Here is a 15,060-nt window from a genome sequence, read left to right on the forward strand (position 1 = left end):
GTTTCGCCATATTGGCCAGGCTGGTTTCAAACTCCTGACCTTGTGGTCTGCCCACCAACCTCAGCCTCCCAAAATGCTGGGATTACAGGCGTGAGCCACCGCACCCGGCTAGTGATGCAGTTTTGAATGAAACATGATGCTTTTGGATTAACACCTCTAGTAAAGTAAAGGAAAATCTACAGGTACTTAAAAATCAAATCAAAATTATTGACAGGCTCGGGGAAAATGCCTGCTTCAGTCCCAAGTGGCTACAATCCCTCTTTAATAAATTCCAGTCTTCTTTTTTCTTCTTCTTCTTCTTTTTTTTTTTTTTTTTTTTTTTTTTTTTGAGACGGAGTTTCGCTCTTGTTACCCAGGCTGGAGTGCAGTGGCGCGATCTCAGCTCACTGCGACCTCCGCCTCCTGGGTTCAAGCAATTCTCCTGCCTCAGCCTCCCAAGTAGCTGGGACTACAGGCGTGGGCCACCAAGCCCAGCTAATTTTTTTTTTTGTATTTTTAGTAGAGACGAGGTTTCACCATGTTGACCAGGATGGTCTCGATCTCTTCACCTCGTGATCCACCCGCCTCGGCCTCCCAAAGTGCTGGGATTATAGGCGTGAGCCACTGCACCCGGCCAAATTCCAGTCTTCTTTATGGAATTGGTTAATCCCTTTATTAAGCCATCTCTTGCTCGTATACCTTGTATTGATATTTGGACCCTGTGCTATAGCCTGCTGTAGGAGTTATTAAGAAATTATCTTGCCAGGCACGGTGGCTCACGCCTGTAATCCCAGCACTTTGGGAGGCCTAGGCTGGCGGATCACCTGAGGTCAGGAGTTCAAGACCAGCCTGACCAATATGGTGAAACCTTGTCTCTACTAAAAATATAAAATTAGCTGAGCATAGTGGCGGGCTCCTGTATTCCCAGCTACTCGGGAGGCTGAGGCAGGAAAATCACTTGAACCCGCGCGGCGAGGTTGCAGTGAGCAGAGATCGCATCATTGCTCTCCAGCCTGGACAACGAGAGTGAAAGTTCCGTCTCAATAAATAAATAAATACGTAAATAGAAATTATCTTAGGCAGATAGAGAGGAAAAGGGCTCATTGGGAAGTTTTCATTTTTTTAAAGCATCTCCAGAAAAGTTTCTTGTAAACCCCCGGCTCTTAGAGCCAGGCCAGCAACCTTTGATATGCATATGCAAGCCATAAGAAACTGGTCCACCCAAACATGACGATTCTGGCCGCCTTCTTGGCCTTCCGCTACTTGTTCCCGGCAACACGACCGCCCCCACATATCCTGCAGTGTGTAGAAGAACTTCTTGGTGCCCTGTATTTGCATATTAAAAGACTAGGGTGGGAGGGCCAGCTTTTTCAGAGGGCTACGTGAATGACAGCCTCGTCAAACCAATCCCCTGAGCCCTATGCAAATCAGACACCGCCTTCTCCAGCCTCTGTATATATACCTAGCTGATATCTGTGGCAGGTCGGGGTTCCTTTTCTCCACTTTGGACCCCCCCTCCCTCCGTCTCTGTACTGTGAGCTTCTTCCTTCTCCCTTCCTTCGTGCCCTTCTTGCCTATTAAACTCTCCACTCCTTGAAGAAAAAAAAAAAAAAAAAAAAGCCGGGCTTGGTGGCTCACACCTATAATTCCAGCACTTTGGGTGGCTCACCTGAGGTCAGGAGTTTGAGACCAGCCTGACTAATATGGTAAAACCCTGTCTCTACTAAAATTACTAACATTAGTCGGGCATGGAAGTGTGCACCTGTAGTCCCAGCTACTCAAGAGGCTGAGGCAGGAGAATCTCTTGAACCCCTCGGGAGGCGAAGTTGCAGTGAGCCAAGATCACACCACTCTACTCCAGTCAGGGCAACAGAATGAGACTCTGTCTCAAAAAAGAAAAAAAAAAAAAAGACTAAGAGTCATGGTCCCTCTCTCGTGGAATTGCAGTGAGGACTAAATGGGACTTACTGTGTGCCTGGAAGTTGAATATGAGTCTGAGTCTGGGCTAAAAGGGCCTGGAGATGGTGACCTAAGGCCTTTGGCCCTTCATGGAGGGCGATGGAGGGAGGTGCTGGCCCACAGCTGACAGTGCCTGTTGGAATCCAGGAGTCCTGGCTTCTTTCTTGCTCTGCCTTTGAGGTTTTTCTGTGAGATTCTCCCTTGTCACAGGGCCCAGGGCTAAGACCACCAAGGCATAAAACGTTTCCAAGGAGTGGGAAGGTTTTAATGAGCATCCCAGAGGGACCAGGGAATACAAACTCCAAATCCAGCCTTTATATCACCATTATTTCAGGCAACGGGAGGAGGCTCAGCCTTGCTTAGCTCATTCCCAGATGAAGAGGCAGCTGGAGGGAAGTCCCTGAAAGTGCCTCTCTACCCAGCAGAGGGGCTAAGGGAAAGTGGAGAGGTCTCTGCTGCTGTTCCCACCAAAAGCAGGGAGACCTCAAGCAGCAAGCTGACCTCAAGCAGCAAGCTTGAGGTCAGGACGGACCCAGAATCAGGCAGGAATCGGGCAGGAACATGAGACACTGGAAGGTTAGATGGGACTGAACAGGTGAGAAAACTCTTAGGGTCCCCAGGCAGCATTGAGATCTTATAGAGGGGCCCCAAGGGCCTGCTAACTCCAGGGACTAAGACCTCCCAGGTAGGGAGGTACCCCTAGACTGAGACACTCACAAAGGGACCCCAGTTCAGCAGGGGTCAGAGGAAGGTCTGGAGGGAGAAGAGAGTAAAGGGTCCTGGGTGGGCAAGAGGCTGAGGAGGGAGCCTGGGGAGAACACCAGGGTGGGGCATCAGGCCAGTGCCTGGAAGGTGTGGCCAGAGGGGTCCTCTAGCTGCTGCTCTGCTGCTCTTGCTCACGGATGAGGTTGGCGATGGGGCCGGTGATGCCGCCTATCAAGGTCCAGTACTCATCAAAGCTGATGCGCCCATCGTGATTGGCATCCAGGTTCTGGATGAGCTTATCCGCAGCCTTCCGGTTCCCTGTGTCCTGGGAAGGAAGCAAGGGTCAGCAATGCTGAAGGTGGAAGCCCCAGAGAGACTCCAGGCAGGAGGACCCTAGGCAGAGTCCCAGAATCTGACATGGACAGCTGCTTCCCTTGGAAAATACAAACACAGTCCTCTCTGGCTAGGCCTGCACATCCTGAGAAGACAGAGGCCTGGGGGTGGAGGAGACCCTGGAGCTAGGGGAGCTCTGGAAGGATAGAGGCCTCAGCAGAGAAGGACACCCTGAGAGGTCAGAGGCTTGCGGGGGAGGGAAGGGGAGAGGGAAGCAAGGCCCTTGGGTGAGAGGCTTTACCGAGAGCATGTGGTTCAGCTCTTTCCGGAGCATCTCACGGAAGCTGCTCTTGCTGATCTTGTTCTTGACCAGGCTGTACTTAGATACATATTTGTAGAAGTTTTCCACCAGGACAATGATCGCCTTCTCCAGCTCAGTGTAGCAGTCTGACATCTCCCTGCTTCGCCTGCTCGCTGGGCCTGGACACCAAGAGGAGGGGAGATGAGGGGAGACCCCTGTTAGGCATGTCGCTCGCACAGAGACCACCAGGCAGGCTTTGTGTGGGCAATGAAGCCTTTTTATTTCGCACTTGGGTGCAAGTGGGCCAAGTCTGAGAAAGGAGTTAGGCAAGGGGAGTCGGAAAGGGGACTGGTTATGTAGGTTGAGGCAAATGGTTAGTTAAAGGTAGTAATCTATTTTAGGGAGGGGAAGGGCGTCACGGGATACATGGTCACAAGGGTAGGGGTATTATAAGGGTGAGGGTTATTGGTTGCAAGCAGAGGGGAGGGTGGGGTAAATTACACAGTTACAGGGGTGGGGGTCCCGAGAAACCCAACGTCCAGGGGGTAAATTTCGAAAGGCTCAGCAGGAGCAATGGTTGCAGGTTGCTGGGGGAGAGCAATTAGTTGAGGCAGAAACAAGTTGTTTCACTTCTCTTTGTGGCCATCTGGTTACTTCAGACTTTCAGGCCCCTGGGGGCCATCCAGAGGTGTACGTGGGGGTCACCAAGGCTATAATGGCCAGGCTTGGACTTGGAGGCCTGACAACCCCCACAGGCCATACCTTCTCCTCCATGCCCACCCTAGGTCCTTGGTCCCTCCTCCTCCCCTGCTCCTAGTCCCTGGAGAAATAGGTAGCAGGAAAAGGGAAACACAGAGTGGGTGGGGGAAAGGAGGCGAGCCCTGGAATGAGAACTATGCGGCTCCTCTAATCCAGGTGCTCCCCAGTTCAACTGCCTCAACAGGTTCTCCAGGCCCTGCCCCAGCCCCAGGCACCAGGTTCCAGCCCCAGGGAGCAAGATCCCCAGTGTCAGAGCCCTAGGGGGCAAGTGGCTCCCATGGGAAGAGGAGAAGGGTCCACCTGCTCTCCCACCCTGCTCCGCAGCTGGCCCACCTCACCTCGGGGCAAGCATGGCTGGGACTGCTGAGATGAGCCATGGAGGACAGAGGCAGAGGCTTCTGCCTCCCACTCCCAGGACTGGCTGAGACCCCAGCCCCAGGCAACAAAGCAGAAAGGAAGACCTAGGCTTTCCCCAAGCCCTTGCCAGGCTCCAGGGCAGTGAGTCCCATGTCTCAGGCCCAGGCTGTCCCTTTTGGGAAAGGGCAAGGTCCAGATCCATTGGACCAGATTTTGTGCTGCTCTCCCACCACCCCCCGCCACACCCTGCTAGCCTCTCCGCCCTTATGCCCATCCCTAAATACACAGCAGAACCCAAGAACACCCTCGTCCGCTTTACCTAAGGCGGGGCCAGGCCCTGTTCTGCCCCAGCAGGAGACGGATCCTGGACACAGCAGACTGCCAAAGGGCACATGCGTCACCCCCTCACCCCAGGACAAAAGACACTTTCCAAGCGGATACAGCCTTCTGAATAACAGGATATGAGGGGAGCAGGCGGGTCTGGATCGCCTCTGTGAGTCACAGCCCATGCTCAGAGCCCCCGCTTGTCAAACCAGAGAAATCAGACTCCCTTCCCACCCCCAAGCCCAGGAATGAGCTCCAGCCACCCTCGCCTGGCGGGTCCTGATGAAAGGAGATGGACAAAGCAGGGACACAGCCACCACAGGGGCCTGAGCGAGCCACAGTCAGCTTTGGAAGGAAAGGCTGCTCGATCAGGCCCCGCCTCAGCCTCCTGTCCTGCCACCTGCTTTCCATTGGCCCCTGGTGGCCATTCCTACTCCCATGCAGGCTGCCCTGCCCTCTTCAGCCAGCTGAAGCCTGCCCATCACTCGGTCCCTGCCCAAACCACACCTCCAAGGGGAGCCAGCCTTGACCCCTGCCCTGGGTGCCATCCTCACTGACTCCCACAGTCATGCCTGTCATCACCACTGAGCTAGCACTGGCCCACTAACTGGTGAGGCCACAGTGTCTTGCTGGATCTTGTCTTGTTCCTTGAGACAACCATAGTTTTTCTTAAACATGGCCAATGTATTTTCTGAACTAAACGGCAGGACTCATAGACTTGTCTTTAAATCCTGGATATACACCGCCCCCTGCTTTTATTCTCTGCATCTCTCCAGCCCACATCACCTGGCCTGATGCCTTGCTCAAGGTAGACGTTCTATAAATATTCCACCTCCTTCCAGCCCTCATAACAGGTATCACAGGTCCCTGATCACCTTTTAAGCTTTTTCTTTAATGAAGCCTCTTTTGAAGTAAGGGTAGGACCAGGAGGGGATAGGCCAGGAAGCAAGAAGGAAGGAGAGTTCAGAGGGAGACTCAGGCTGTGGCTTCTCTGAGGGAAAATCCTGCCCTTGTCTCCCCTTCTCCGCCTGCCTGAACCCACTGGCCCCTGGCTGGGAGGATGGAACACAGTACCAGAACTGCAGGAAGCCACACTGTTTTCCGTATTCTTTTATTTACGTGTGTAACTGTGTGGTTCCATGTCTATACTGTTGTAAGACTTTCATACGAACTCTAACATTTACAAATGAGGAGGAAGACCATTGTTCAACCCATGGTCTGTCTGCTGTGCCATCCTTGGGTTGGAGGTGGCTCAGGTTCATGACCAAGTTCCAGGTGATTCTGCAAACTGTGCCCTTTTCTGGAAGGACTGTGACAAGCCAATTCCCAACCAAGCCTTGGGAATAGGATGATAATTCAGAGAACATCCCCACACTTAGCCATCCCAGTCCTTGTTCCCTAAGTGAGGGATCTTTTGGGAAATGGTCAGGAAGAGGAAGAGGGAAGGAAATGGGTGCCCCTCTTCCCACAGGCCAGCCAACCTCTCCCACCACCAGCCTTCCTGGAGTCATTTCTCTGAGCTGTCTCCTCCTCGTCTTCCTCAATATCATGACCCAACCCCTGCCTGGCCTCCGGCAGCAGCCAAGCAGACAAGACACAGGTAAGCCCCAGAGACGACTCTGCCACCTGCTCCCAGGAGTACTGGGAGACCCAGAGCAGGAGCTCCAGCACCTCAGGGCTTCAGCTCCCAGCTCCTCCTCCCAGGAATCTGCCCCTCCCCACCTTCTGTAAAATGGGCCATGCTGGAGATAACATCTGACAAGTGCTTTTCTGGAGCTTTTTCTTAAGGAAGTTTAGGAAAGTACAGGCAAGGAGCATTGCTCTCCTCCACCTCCCTCCCCTTAAGGCCAGAAAACAGGATCTGCCACCCCACCCATCCCACAGCCACCTGCTCCTCCAGGCTGCCCCATTCCCCGACCAGCCAGGGCCCGGGTCTCCTGGGTAGGGGGTTGGGCAGATGTTCTAGACCATCAGCCCCTTCCTAGAAAGGTCAAGCAGGAGGTCATCCCTGCATTGGCCCTGCCATACGAAGGTCCTGGCCTGAGAGAACAGTGTAGACTGGAGCCTTTTAGAAATGTGGGAACAGGAGGACCACGTGTCCTCCAAGGGGCCCTCTCACCTCAGGCCTCCAGCCCTACCCCAGTGCTCTCATTGTCTTCCCCTTGGCTGATTCATCACTGAGCAACCTGCAGTCTCCCACCCCCGCCCCGCCCACCTCAGCCCAGCTTGCTGACTTCTCCAAAAGCCCAAATTGCCCTGACACCATGCCCCTGGATCCCAGACACTCCAGCCCCACCCTCCCACCCCCGGGTTTGGGCCCCACGCCCTCCAAATGCCTTCTAACCACCCACCACATCCCCAGGCTCCTTCCATCTGGAGCCCCGAATGTCCACCACACCCTCCTAAGTCCACCTTCTCTTCCCACCCCACACACACTCTTGAGGCTTACGTTTTTTCCAAGTGTTGGGATATGTCCCTAAACTGTCCCTCCTAGTCACCATTCTCTCCAGAGTCTAGCCCACTGTCAAGCGTAAGTGTGGATTCTCTGTGTCCCTTCCATCTACCTGGAATTCATTAGCTCACTCCGGCATCATGGTTTGCTTACTCATTCATTCATTGGCTCATTTATTCACTCTCATTCATTCACTTGCTCATTCAATAATGCATTCACTCTTTTGCACATTCATTCATTCATTCCCTTTTCATTTACTCATTTGTCCCCTCTGCCTTCAATATACAGGGAAGGTGCTATCCGAACTGGGCTGACAATGCCACCTCTATCAGCAAGGCTCTTTCAAAGGAAATCTCTCCAGCCTCAGCTGTTCCATCCTCTGCTCCTTCCTGTGTTCTTTCTCCAGTTTCATGAGGCCCTCTCCAGAAATGGCTCCTGGAGCACGGAGGGGGGCCTGCTTTGGCCGTGAGGTAGCCCCCCTGCCTCACCCTCACCATCCTCCTGCGTCTAATTCGTGTGTGCACGAGCGCGCGCGCGCGCACACACACACACACACACACACACACACACACGGAGCAAGGACCTCTGCCATTCCTGATCCCCTCTGCTTGGGTAACCCGTCGCGCTTCCACTTACTTCAGCTCTTGGAGCAAGAAGGCAGTCTGTGAAATTTTTCCAGACAAGTGAAGTTGGAGGCATTTGGTGTGGATCCTGCCTCAGTCCCCACCCCCAACACACACACAGTTGCCCTAGCCTCACCAACACCTACCAGAATGTGGGGAAAGGCGGAGCCGGCTCCCCAGCACCCCTGCCCTCACCCCCATCGCGACTGGGCTGGGCCGGGGAAGGCTTCCATAGTGCAGGTGGCTCTGCCAAGCAAAGCAAGTCAAGCTGGGGCCTGCCTGGGGCCTGAGGTGGAGAAGCCGCTCTCCCTCTATCTCTCCACCTCCCAGGGAGCTTGCAGGCTCCGAACAGCCTCACTCGAGTTCCTCCCGGATTTCATCGTCCCTCTCAAGGAACAGCTTCTGGAACACAGCAGGGCCTGCTCGAGTAGTGAGGTAGAGGAGACGCCACCTCAGCCCCTGCCTCCTCTTCCCGGAATCTCTGGCTCCCTGGGACCTGCCTGTTTCCTTCTGGACCTCATCTCGTCTCCCAGAACACAGCTCCCAGAGCCCAGCAAGGCCTGTGTCCAAGCTCTGACCACCCCCCAATCCAGACCAACATGCATTTGTCCTCTTCTGTTGGGGAGGGTCGAGCAGCTGTGGGCAAAGCTTCCAAATGCTCTCTCCTTGGAGAGGAGCTGGGTCAGCTGCTGCGCCTGGGAGGGGAGTCTCACCACCCCACCCAGCCCTCTGAAGGCCTCACCCAGCCCCCAACCCCTCAGGACTCCCCATTCCCAAACTGGCCTGTGGGGGAAAGTTAATAATTATCGAAATCTTCCTTCCCCCTCTCTGGCAGGCCCCTCTCCCCAGGCCCCCTTCACTGCCCCATCTCCTGGCCTCCCAAGACTGTGGGGCCCTCCGGCAGCCACAGACCTCCCAGGCAGGGCCTGGGGCGCTCACCTGCTGCCTCGGTCTGCCTCCTCTCCAGCAGGGCTCTGGGGCCTGGGCTCTGGCACTGCCAAGCAGCTCCCTGCGCTCAGCCCAGCTGGGACTCCTCCCCGCTGCACTCCCAGAATCTGTCCCACTCCCTCCTGGCCCTGCCCGCTGAGCTGGCTCGGTGGGGAGGTAGTGGCTGAGCTCCGTCTTAATTTGGCCCTGGGATTGGGCCCTTGTTAAAGGGATACACACCTTTTCTCACACCCCTCTACCTCCATCCCAGAGGGAGTGGTGGAAGCTGGCACTCCCCCAACCCCACCCTCCCAGCCCCACAGGAACTGAGCAGAACCTGACAGGGTGGAGAAAGGAAGGGAAGGACTGTCATCTGCCTTTCTCACCTGGGTCACTGGGAGCCCAGTTTCAGCGGCTCCCAACAGACAAGTTCAGTTAACATTCCAGGCCAGCCTAACTGGCCACAGAAACCTCCTTGCCATTGCGATTTCAGGAGTAACGCCCGACTTCAGTGCTCAAATCAGAAGGCAGATGCCAGGGACCTGTCTGGCTCCCTGGTCTTCTGTCTCCAGTCCAGCCCAGCAGCTCTTCTGAGACCCAGCCCTAAAAGCCCTCGTGTATACAAGGGGACTCCTCTGGAAACTCCCCACACTCCACTGTTTCCCTAGGATACCCAGGGAAACTGGCCAGCTCGACCTCCCTACACTGGGGCAGCCGCTGAAACCAAAGAGGGGCCCCCTCGCCCACTCCAGCAGTAATGACATTCGTTCCTCAGGCACTCGCCACGTTGGGCTCTCTGATAAGTGCTTTACCCCTGTGGCACCGTCCTCCTAGCAATCCTGTGGAAGTAATATTCATATCCCCCATTTTACAGATGAGGAAACTGATACTAAGAGCATGCCCAAAATTCCAATAAGGGAGATCTGAGATTCAAACTCAGGCCAGTCAGCCTGTTTCTCACCCCCCCCACCCCCACCCACCCCATTTCCCCTTGTTATGTCAGCCAGGGCTCAGAACACCTGGGCTAATATCCTTTCCCCAAGTGTGCACACATGCCCTCCTCTCCTATAAGACGACCCTCCCACTGGCAAAGAGGAGCCTGTCCCTCAGAGAGGACCACGTCACCCTTTTGGGCCCGGTAACACCCTCAACCCAAACTCGTAGGTAAAAGTGAGTCCCCATTCACTTCCACTGCCAACCACTCCAGCCCCACATGCCCCACCCTACTGATGGCTCTGCCATTGACCCCCAAGCTCTCCTCACTCATGGACCCTGGGGAAGGGGGCGTCCAGTCAAGACAACATCTTTCACTTTTTTCATTATTTTTTATTAATCAAATGATACAAAACAACCATCATTCCGTCAATGCCCAAGCACCCAGCTGGTCCTCTCCCCCCACGTCACACCCTCCTCAGCCTCCTCTCCCCACACCCTGCTCTCCCTCCTCCCCACCCTAGCCCAGGGACAGAGTCTAGGAGGAGCCTGGGGCAGAGCTGGAGGCAGGAAGAGAGCACCGGATGGACAGCTATGGTTTGCACTGGGGAAGAGATTAGGAGGTAGGTTCTTAAAGACCCTTTTTAAATACCAGATATCCAGCCATATTCCCAGCTCCATTCTTCAAATCATTTCCCATAGCCCAGCTCCTCCTCTCTGTTCTCCCCCTACTACCAATTCTTTGGCTCTTATACAATTTTTATCCCTCTAGCATCCCTCGAATATTCATCCCTGGCCCAACCAGTTCCCTGAGCCTCCCTCTGGTGGGGACTCCTGCACCTGTGAGCTCCACAGAGCGCTCAAGACAGAAGTACACAGAGACCTGGGGAAGGCCATTAGAAGCTGAACGTTGCAGAGATTAGAGGAGCAGGCTAGGGAACAGGTGGTGGTACAGGAGAGGAGTTTTCTTTCCAGCCCCACAGTCTCTCCCCAGCACCCCCCAGAATTCCAGGGGGAGTCCTCAGCTCCCCCGGACAGGGCTCTTCAGCTTCACACTCTTGGCCGCTTCTCCAATCAGCTCCCAGAAACTCCCAAACTCCAGTTTGGAGTCGTTGCAGCTGCCCAGGTTGGCAATTTTCTCTTCCAGGCCACAGTTGCTCTGAGGAGAGTGAAGACACCAGGGCTCAGGGAGGATGCACTTTCAGATCTCCCCACCCCACCCTGCCCAGGGGCAGACGGCAAGAGCAGGGCCTACCCAGCACTGGGGGGAACCGCAAGTGCCAGTGTGGGTGGGGTCCGGGAGCACTGGCTTGGGAAGTCAGGGGACTGGCTGGGTGGGGTGTGCTCCCTCTGTACCGGCATGAGGTGGGGTAGCTGCTGGGTGACCAGGTCCCGTAGTTCAGAAGGGGTCAGCGTCTCCTTCCCACCCTCCACGGAGTACTGGTGGAAGTTCTTGATGAGGGTCTCAATGGCCCTCTCCACATCACTGAATTCCTGAGCATCCTGAGGGCAGGGGACATCACCCACATCAGTGAAGCTCCATGCACCCTGCGACACCCTGCTTCCCCAGGAGCCTGGCAAAGCCCACAGGGCAGAAGAAAGCTGGAAGGCACACAGCTCCCACCCACTCCAGAGCCCAGAACCTGGCCTCTCTCCCCCACCCCCAGCTCGGCCTCCAGGCCACAGCGGCCACAGGTTGGGCAAGGCTTCCCTCCCCACACCCCCCAGCTGCAGGCAGAGCAGGTCCTAGCATGCACCCAGGCATCCTCTTCCCAGGAGGACTCTATCTGCATCACCCTGTGTGGGCCTCAGGAGGGGGTTCACATCTCACTGGCAGGGTCTGGGATGCAGGGCAAGGCCAAGGTGAAGGGCAGAAGTCAGTGGGGGACATAGACCCTCAGGGTGAAGGAGAGGAATGTGGAAGCAGAAAGGCCACGCGTGAATGAGCCCACCTCCGCGTTGGCTGACCGGCACTGTCCCATGGTGCCCGCTGCGTCTGGTCTTTTGGTGAGAGTTCTGTCGTCCTATAGCTGGCCCCAGAGGAGCTGATGGCTCATGATCTGCCTAGAGGAGGTGGCAGGCCTGAGGTAAGGGGAGAGTCTAGCATTTCTTTCTCAACTGCCCCCTTTGGCTCCACCTCAGATACTCTGTGCCTCACCATGGGATCAAAACCAACTCCACACAGGCCCAGGCCCCTCCTGGGTTTCAAGAGCCAAGGTCACATCCCCCAGGCCAGCGCATCTAGGGGGATTCCCTTGGGCCTCACCTTAGCCTCATTCTTCCCACCTCCTCCAACCACCCATCTCTGCTTGAAACACACACGCCAACCTCCAGTGTCTGATCCCCTCGCCCTTACCCTAAGTGTGTCCTCTGGACAGCAGGCAGTAAATGTGGGTAAAAAGCCCTGGGTTTCCTTACCTGCTGGCAGCCGCTGAGACAGGGCAGGAGGAACCAGCTCACCTGAGCTCAGCTCTTATACCTGGGGGAAGGGAGGGGAGGCAGGGGGCTGGGCCTAAGCCACCCCTGCTATTGCAGCAGCCTGGGCTGTGAGCCAGCTTTATGGGCCCCACCCTCCACTGGCCAGAGTTCCAGAGCCCTCCCCGACCCTGCCATGAGGAGGGAGCCACAGAGAGCTGGGGCTGGGAAGACCCTGGCCTCAGATAAGCATGCGGAGTCATAGAGAAAGAGAGGCCAGAAGGCTGGGGAGACAAGGAGGGCTTGGAGACCCCATGAGGTCACGCTATGAAGTGGAAGGGCCCTGGGGAACTGTAATGCAGGGAAGGAGAGGGGGTCTGAATCTGTAACCAGGAAAGGAGAAGCAGGAGCCTCTGTACCCTCCGTGTGTGGCTGTCTATATGTCTCTTTCTCTCTCTCTCTCACACACACACACACACACACACACACACACACACGCTCCTCCCAGCCAGGCCCAGTTTGGATATTGACACTCAAGCCTGCTGGATCCCGGAGCCTAGGCTTTACCAGTCCTGGAGGCAGAGAGATGAATGGAGAGAACTTGGATCAGGAGGAAGAAGCCAGAGAAGGGCAGCCTGGTGGAGGGAGGCAGATGGAGTGAGTGTTAGCCTGACCTCCCTTCAGCTCCCCTCAGGGGCCCAGAGTGCACAAGTGCCAGGCCCACTTGGGCTGCTTGCCAGCTACCGCCCACTCCAAACTGGTCGGGCCACGTGCTTCTCCCTCCCTCCCTCAGAGCCCCGTGCCTCCCCTAACCCAGCTGCAGAGCAACACCCCCCATCCAGGACCCAACAGCCCCCCATCCATCCCGGAGAGCCCAACCCCAGTGGCCCTTCTTACCTGCACAGGCCCAGACACCTAGAACCTGAAGTCACCGGGAAGGGGTAGAAAGAAGGGCAGGGCAGGCAGCATGAGTCAGGGCAAGGATGGGGTGCGGCCCAGAGCCAAAGTTCCTGGGATCCTTTCCCGAACGCTGAGATCAGAGCACACCCCACTGCATCCCTCCCGATGTCACCTTCTCAACCCGGGGCCCTCTGTGTCTCAATGGAGAGGACCTTCCAGCGGTGTCTCATTCGGAGATTTCCTCTGAAGGGCTTCAACCTGCAGGTCCCTCTGAGGGTCTCTCAGCCTGTGGGGTCCTCTGAGAGTGACTCAGCCTGGGTTCCCCTGGAGGAGGCTTGGTCTCAGGTTCCCTCACAGGGCTTCTCACGGTGAGGGAGCCCTTCAGTGCAGGAGCCCCTCTGGAATGACTCCACCAACGGCCCTTTGGATTCCCAGTCTGGGGGGTCCCTCTGAGGGCTCAGTCTGGGACCCTCTCTTGGTGTGTGACAGGGAGCTCCCTCAGCCTAAAGGTTCCTCTGGACTCATAGCCACCCCACATGGATGCCTGCCAGTAAGGCAGTGACATCCCTGGGAGGCCGGCCACTGAGCTGCCTGCCCCTGCTCCCTCTGGTGGTGGCCGTGCCCACCATATGCCCCTCAAGCCAAGAAGGCAAATTCTGCCTCTGGTGACACCACCACACCCTCACCCCACGGTCCTTGAGCAGAGCATCGGGCCCCTCCTTTTGCTTCCCTGCTGCTCCAGAGGGTAAGGGGAGGAGGGTCTAGTGTTCCTGAGCATCCAGCCAGAGAATCCTGGTTAATCAGAGCTGTGGAATCCACCTATTCTTGTCTTTAAGACTTTAACTGGCCGGGCACAGTGGCTCACACCTGTAATCCCAGCACTTTGGCCAAGGTAGGCGGATCACGAGGTCAGGAGATGAAGACCAGCCTGGCCAACATGGTGAAACCCCGTCTCTACTGAAAACCAAAAATTAGCCGGGTGTGGTGGTGCGCACCTGTAATCCCAGCTACTTGGGAAGCTCAGGCAAGAGAATCACTTGAACCCAGGAGGTGGAGGTTGCAGCGAGCTGAGATCGTGCCACTGCACTCCAGCCTGGGCAACAGAGCAAGACTCCATCTCAAAAAATAAAAAAAAAAAATTTATCTACCATCTGTGTCCTGATCTTTAATACAGGAGTTAAAAATCATGCCTCCCTCAAAGGGCTGTGAGAATTAACTAAGATAATGCAGGCAAAATGGTCAGCACTGTGCCTGGTACTTAGTAAGCCCCCCATACATGTTTACCACTATCACTGTCGCCCACGGGACACACTCCAGGATAAAGGAAGCAGAGCAGGACTGTGCAGCTGAGCCCCGAGTCATCCTACCCGCCCTACATCTCTGCCTCTACTTTTCTTTTATTTATTTATTTATTTTTTTGAGATGAAGTCTCTGTCTTGTCCCCCCAGCTGGAATACAGCAGTGTACTCTCGGCTCACTGCAACCTCTCCCTCCCAGGTTCAAGCGATTCTCCTGCCCCATGCCTAGCTAATTTTTGTATTTTTAGTAGAGACGGGGTTTCATCATATTGGCCAGGCTGGTCTTCATCTCCTGACCTCGTGATCCACCCACCTCAGCCTCCCAAAGTGCTGGGATTACAGGCAGGAGCCACCACACCTGGTCTTTTTTTTTTTTTTTTTTTTGAGATGGAGTTTCACTTCTATCCCCCAAGCTGGATTGCAATGGTGAGATCTCGGCTCACTGCAAACTCCTCCTCCTGTGTTCAAGTGATTCTCCTGCCTCAGCCTCCTGAGTAGCTGGGATTAAAGGTGCCAGCCACCATGCCCAGCTAATTTTTGTATTTTTAGTAGAGATGAGGTTTCACTATGTTGGCCAGGCTGCTCTTGAACACCTGACCTTAAGTGATCGCACACCTTGGCCTCCCAAAATGCTAGGATTACAGGCATAAGACACCATGCCTGGCCCTCTGCCTCTACTTTTCAGATATTCATTCAACGACTTATTGGGCACCTGATCTGTGTAAGACCTGGTACCAGACGCTGCAGAATGGTCAAAAACAAATAACATTCTCTGTCCTCAAGGGGCTCATAATT

General features: G+C 55.3%; 2 protein-coding genes across 4 annotated transcripts; both read right to left on the reverse strand.

The window, feature by feature from the left end:
- Window positions 1-2,181: 2,181 nt before the first annotated feature.
- Window positions 2,182-8,905, reverse strand: S100A16 (S100 calcium binding protein A16). 2 transcript variants are annotated; one of them, XM_012476177.2, is made up of 3 exons: window positions 8,732-8,905; window positions 3,278-3,456; window positions 2,182-2,968 (listed from the first exon to the last, which is right to left on the reverse strand). In XM_012476177.2, the coding sequence occupies exons 2-3, from the start codon at window positions 3,428-3,430 to the stop codon at window positions 2,810-2,812; spliced, it is 312 nt and encodes a 103-aa protein (XP_012331600.1). In that variant the 5' UTR covers window positions 3,431-3,456; window positions 8,732-8,905; the 3' UTR covers window positions 2,182-2,809. The 2 variants fall into 2 exon arrangements, with proteins under 2 accessions (XP_012331600.1, XP_012331599.2); XM_012476176.3 differs by lacking the exon at window positions 8,732-8,905 and adding an exon at window positions 4,713-4,817.
- Window positions 8,906-10,024: 1,119 nt separating this feature from the next.
- Window positions 10,025-13,461, reverse strand: S100A14 (S100 calcium binding protein A14). 2 transcript variants are annotated; one of them, XM_012476178.3, is made up of 7 exons: window positions 13,140-13,461; window positions 12,965-12,989; window positions 12,635-12,702; window positions 12,071-12,131; window positions 11,605-11,716; window positions 11,009-11,155; window positions 10,025-10,811 (listed from the first exon to the last, which is right to left on the reverse strand). In XM_012476178.3, the coding sequence occupies exons 5-7, from the start codon at window positions 11,632-11,634 to the stop codon at window positions 10,674-10,676; spliced, it is 315 nt and encodes a 104-aa protein (XP_012331601.1). In that variant the 5' UTR covers window positions 11,635-11,716; window positions 12,071-12,131; window positions 12,635-12,702; window positions 12,965-12,989; window positions 13,140-13,461; the 3' UTR covers window positions 10,025-10,673. The 2 variants fall into 2 exon arrangements, with proteins under 2 accessions (XP_012331601.1, XP_012331603.1); XM_012476180.2 differs by lacking the exons at window positions 12,071-12,131; window positions 12,635-12,702; window positions 12,965-12,989; window positions 13,140-13,461 and adding an exon at window positions 12,009-12,057.
- Between the last annotated feature and the right edge of the window lie 1,599 nt (window positions 13,462-15,060).

Source organism: Aotus nancymaae, unplaced genomic scaffold (assembly GCF_030222135.1).
Source record: "Aotus nancymaae isolate 86718 unplaced genomic scaffold, 86718_ANA_hifiasm-v0.15.2.pri h1tg000108l, whole genome shotgun sequence".
In the NCBI taxonomy this organism is placed as follows: domain Eukaryota; kingdom Metazoa; phylum Chordata; class Mammalia; order Primates; family Aotidae; genus Aotus; species Aotus nancymaae.

What these genes read in the sequence shown, in the direction of transcription:
- S100A16 (XM_012476177.2), bottom strand. Translation starts at nt 3,430, where the DNA reads ATGTCAGACTGCTACACTGAGCTGGAGAAGGCGATCATTGTCCTGGTG. An exon ending in AGCTGAACCACATGCTCTCG is followed by an intron (nt 2,969 to 3,277) that starts GTAAAGCCTCTC and finishes CTTCCTTCCCAG; the next exon opens with GACACAGGGAACCGGAAGGC.
- S100A14 (XM_012476178.3), bottom strand. Translation starts at nt 11,634, where the DNA reads ATGGGACAGTGCCGGTCAGCCAACGCGGAG. An exon ending in GCCGGTCAGCCAACGCGGAG is followed by an intron (nt 11,156 to 11,604) that starts GTGGGCTCATTC and finishes CCCTGCCCTCAG; the next exon opens with GATGCTCAGGAATTCAGTGA. An exon ending in AGCTACCCCACCTCATGCCG is followed by an intron (nt 10,812 to 11,008) that starts GTACAGAGGGAG and finishes CACTCTCCTCAG; the next exon opens with AGCAACTGTGGCCTGGAAGA.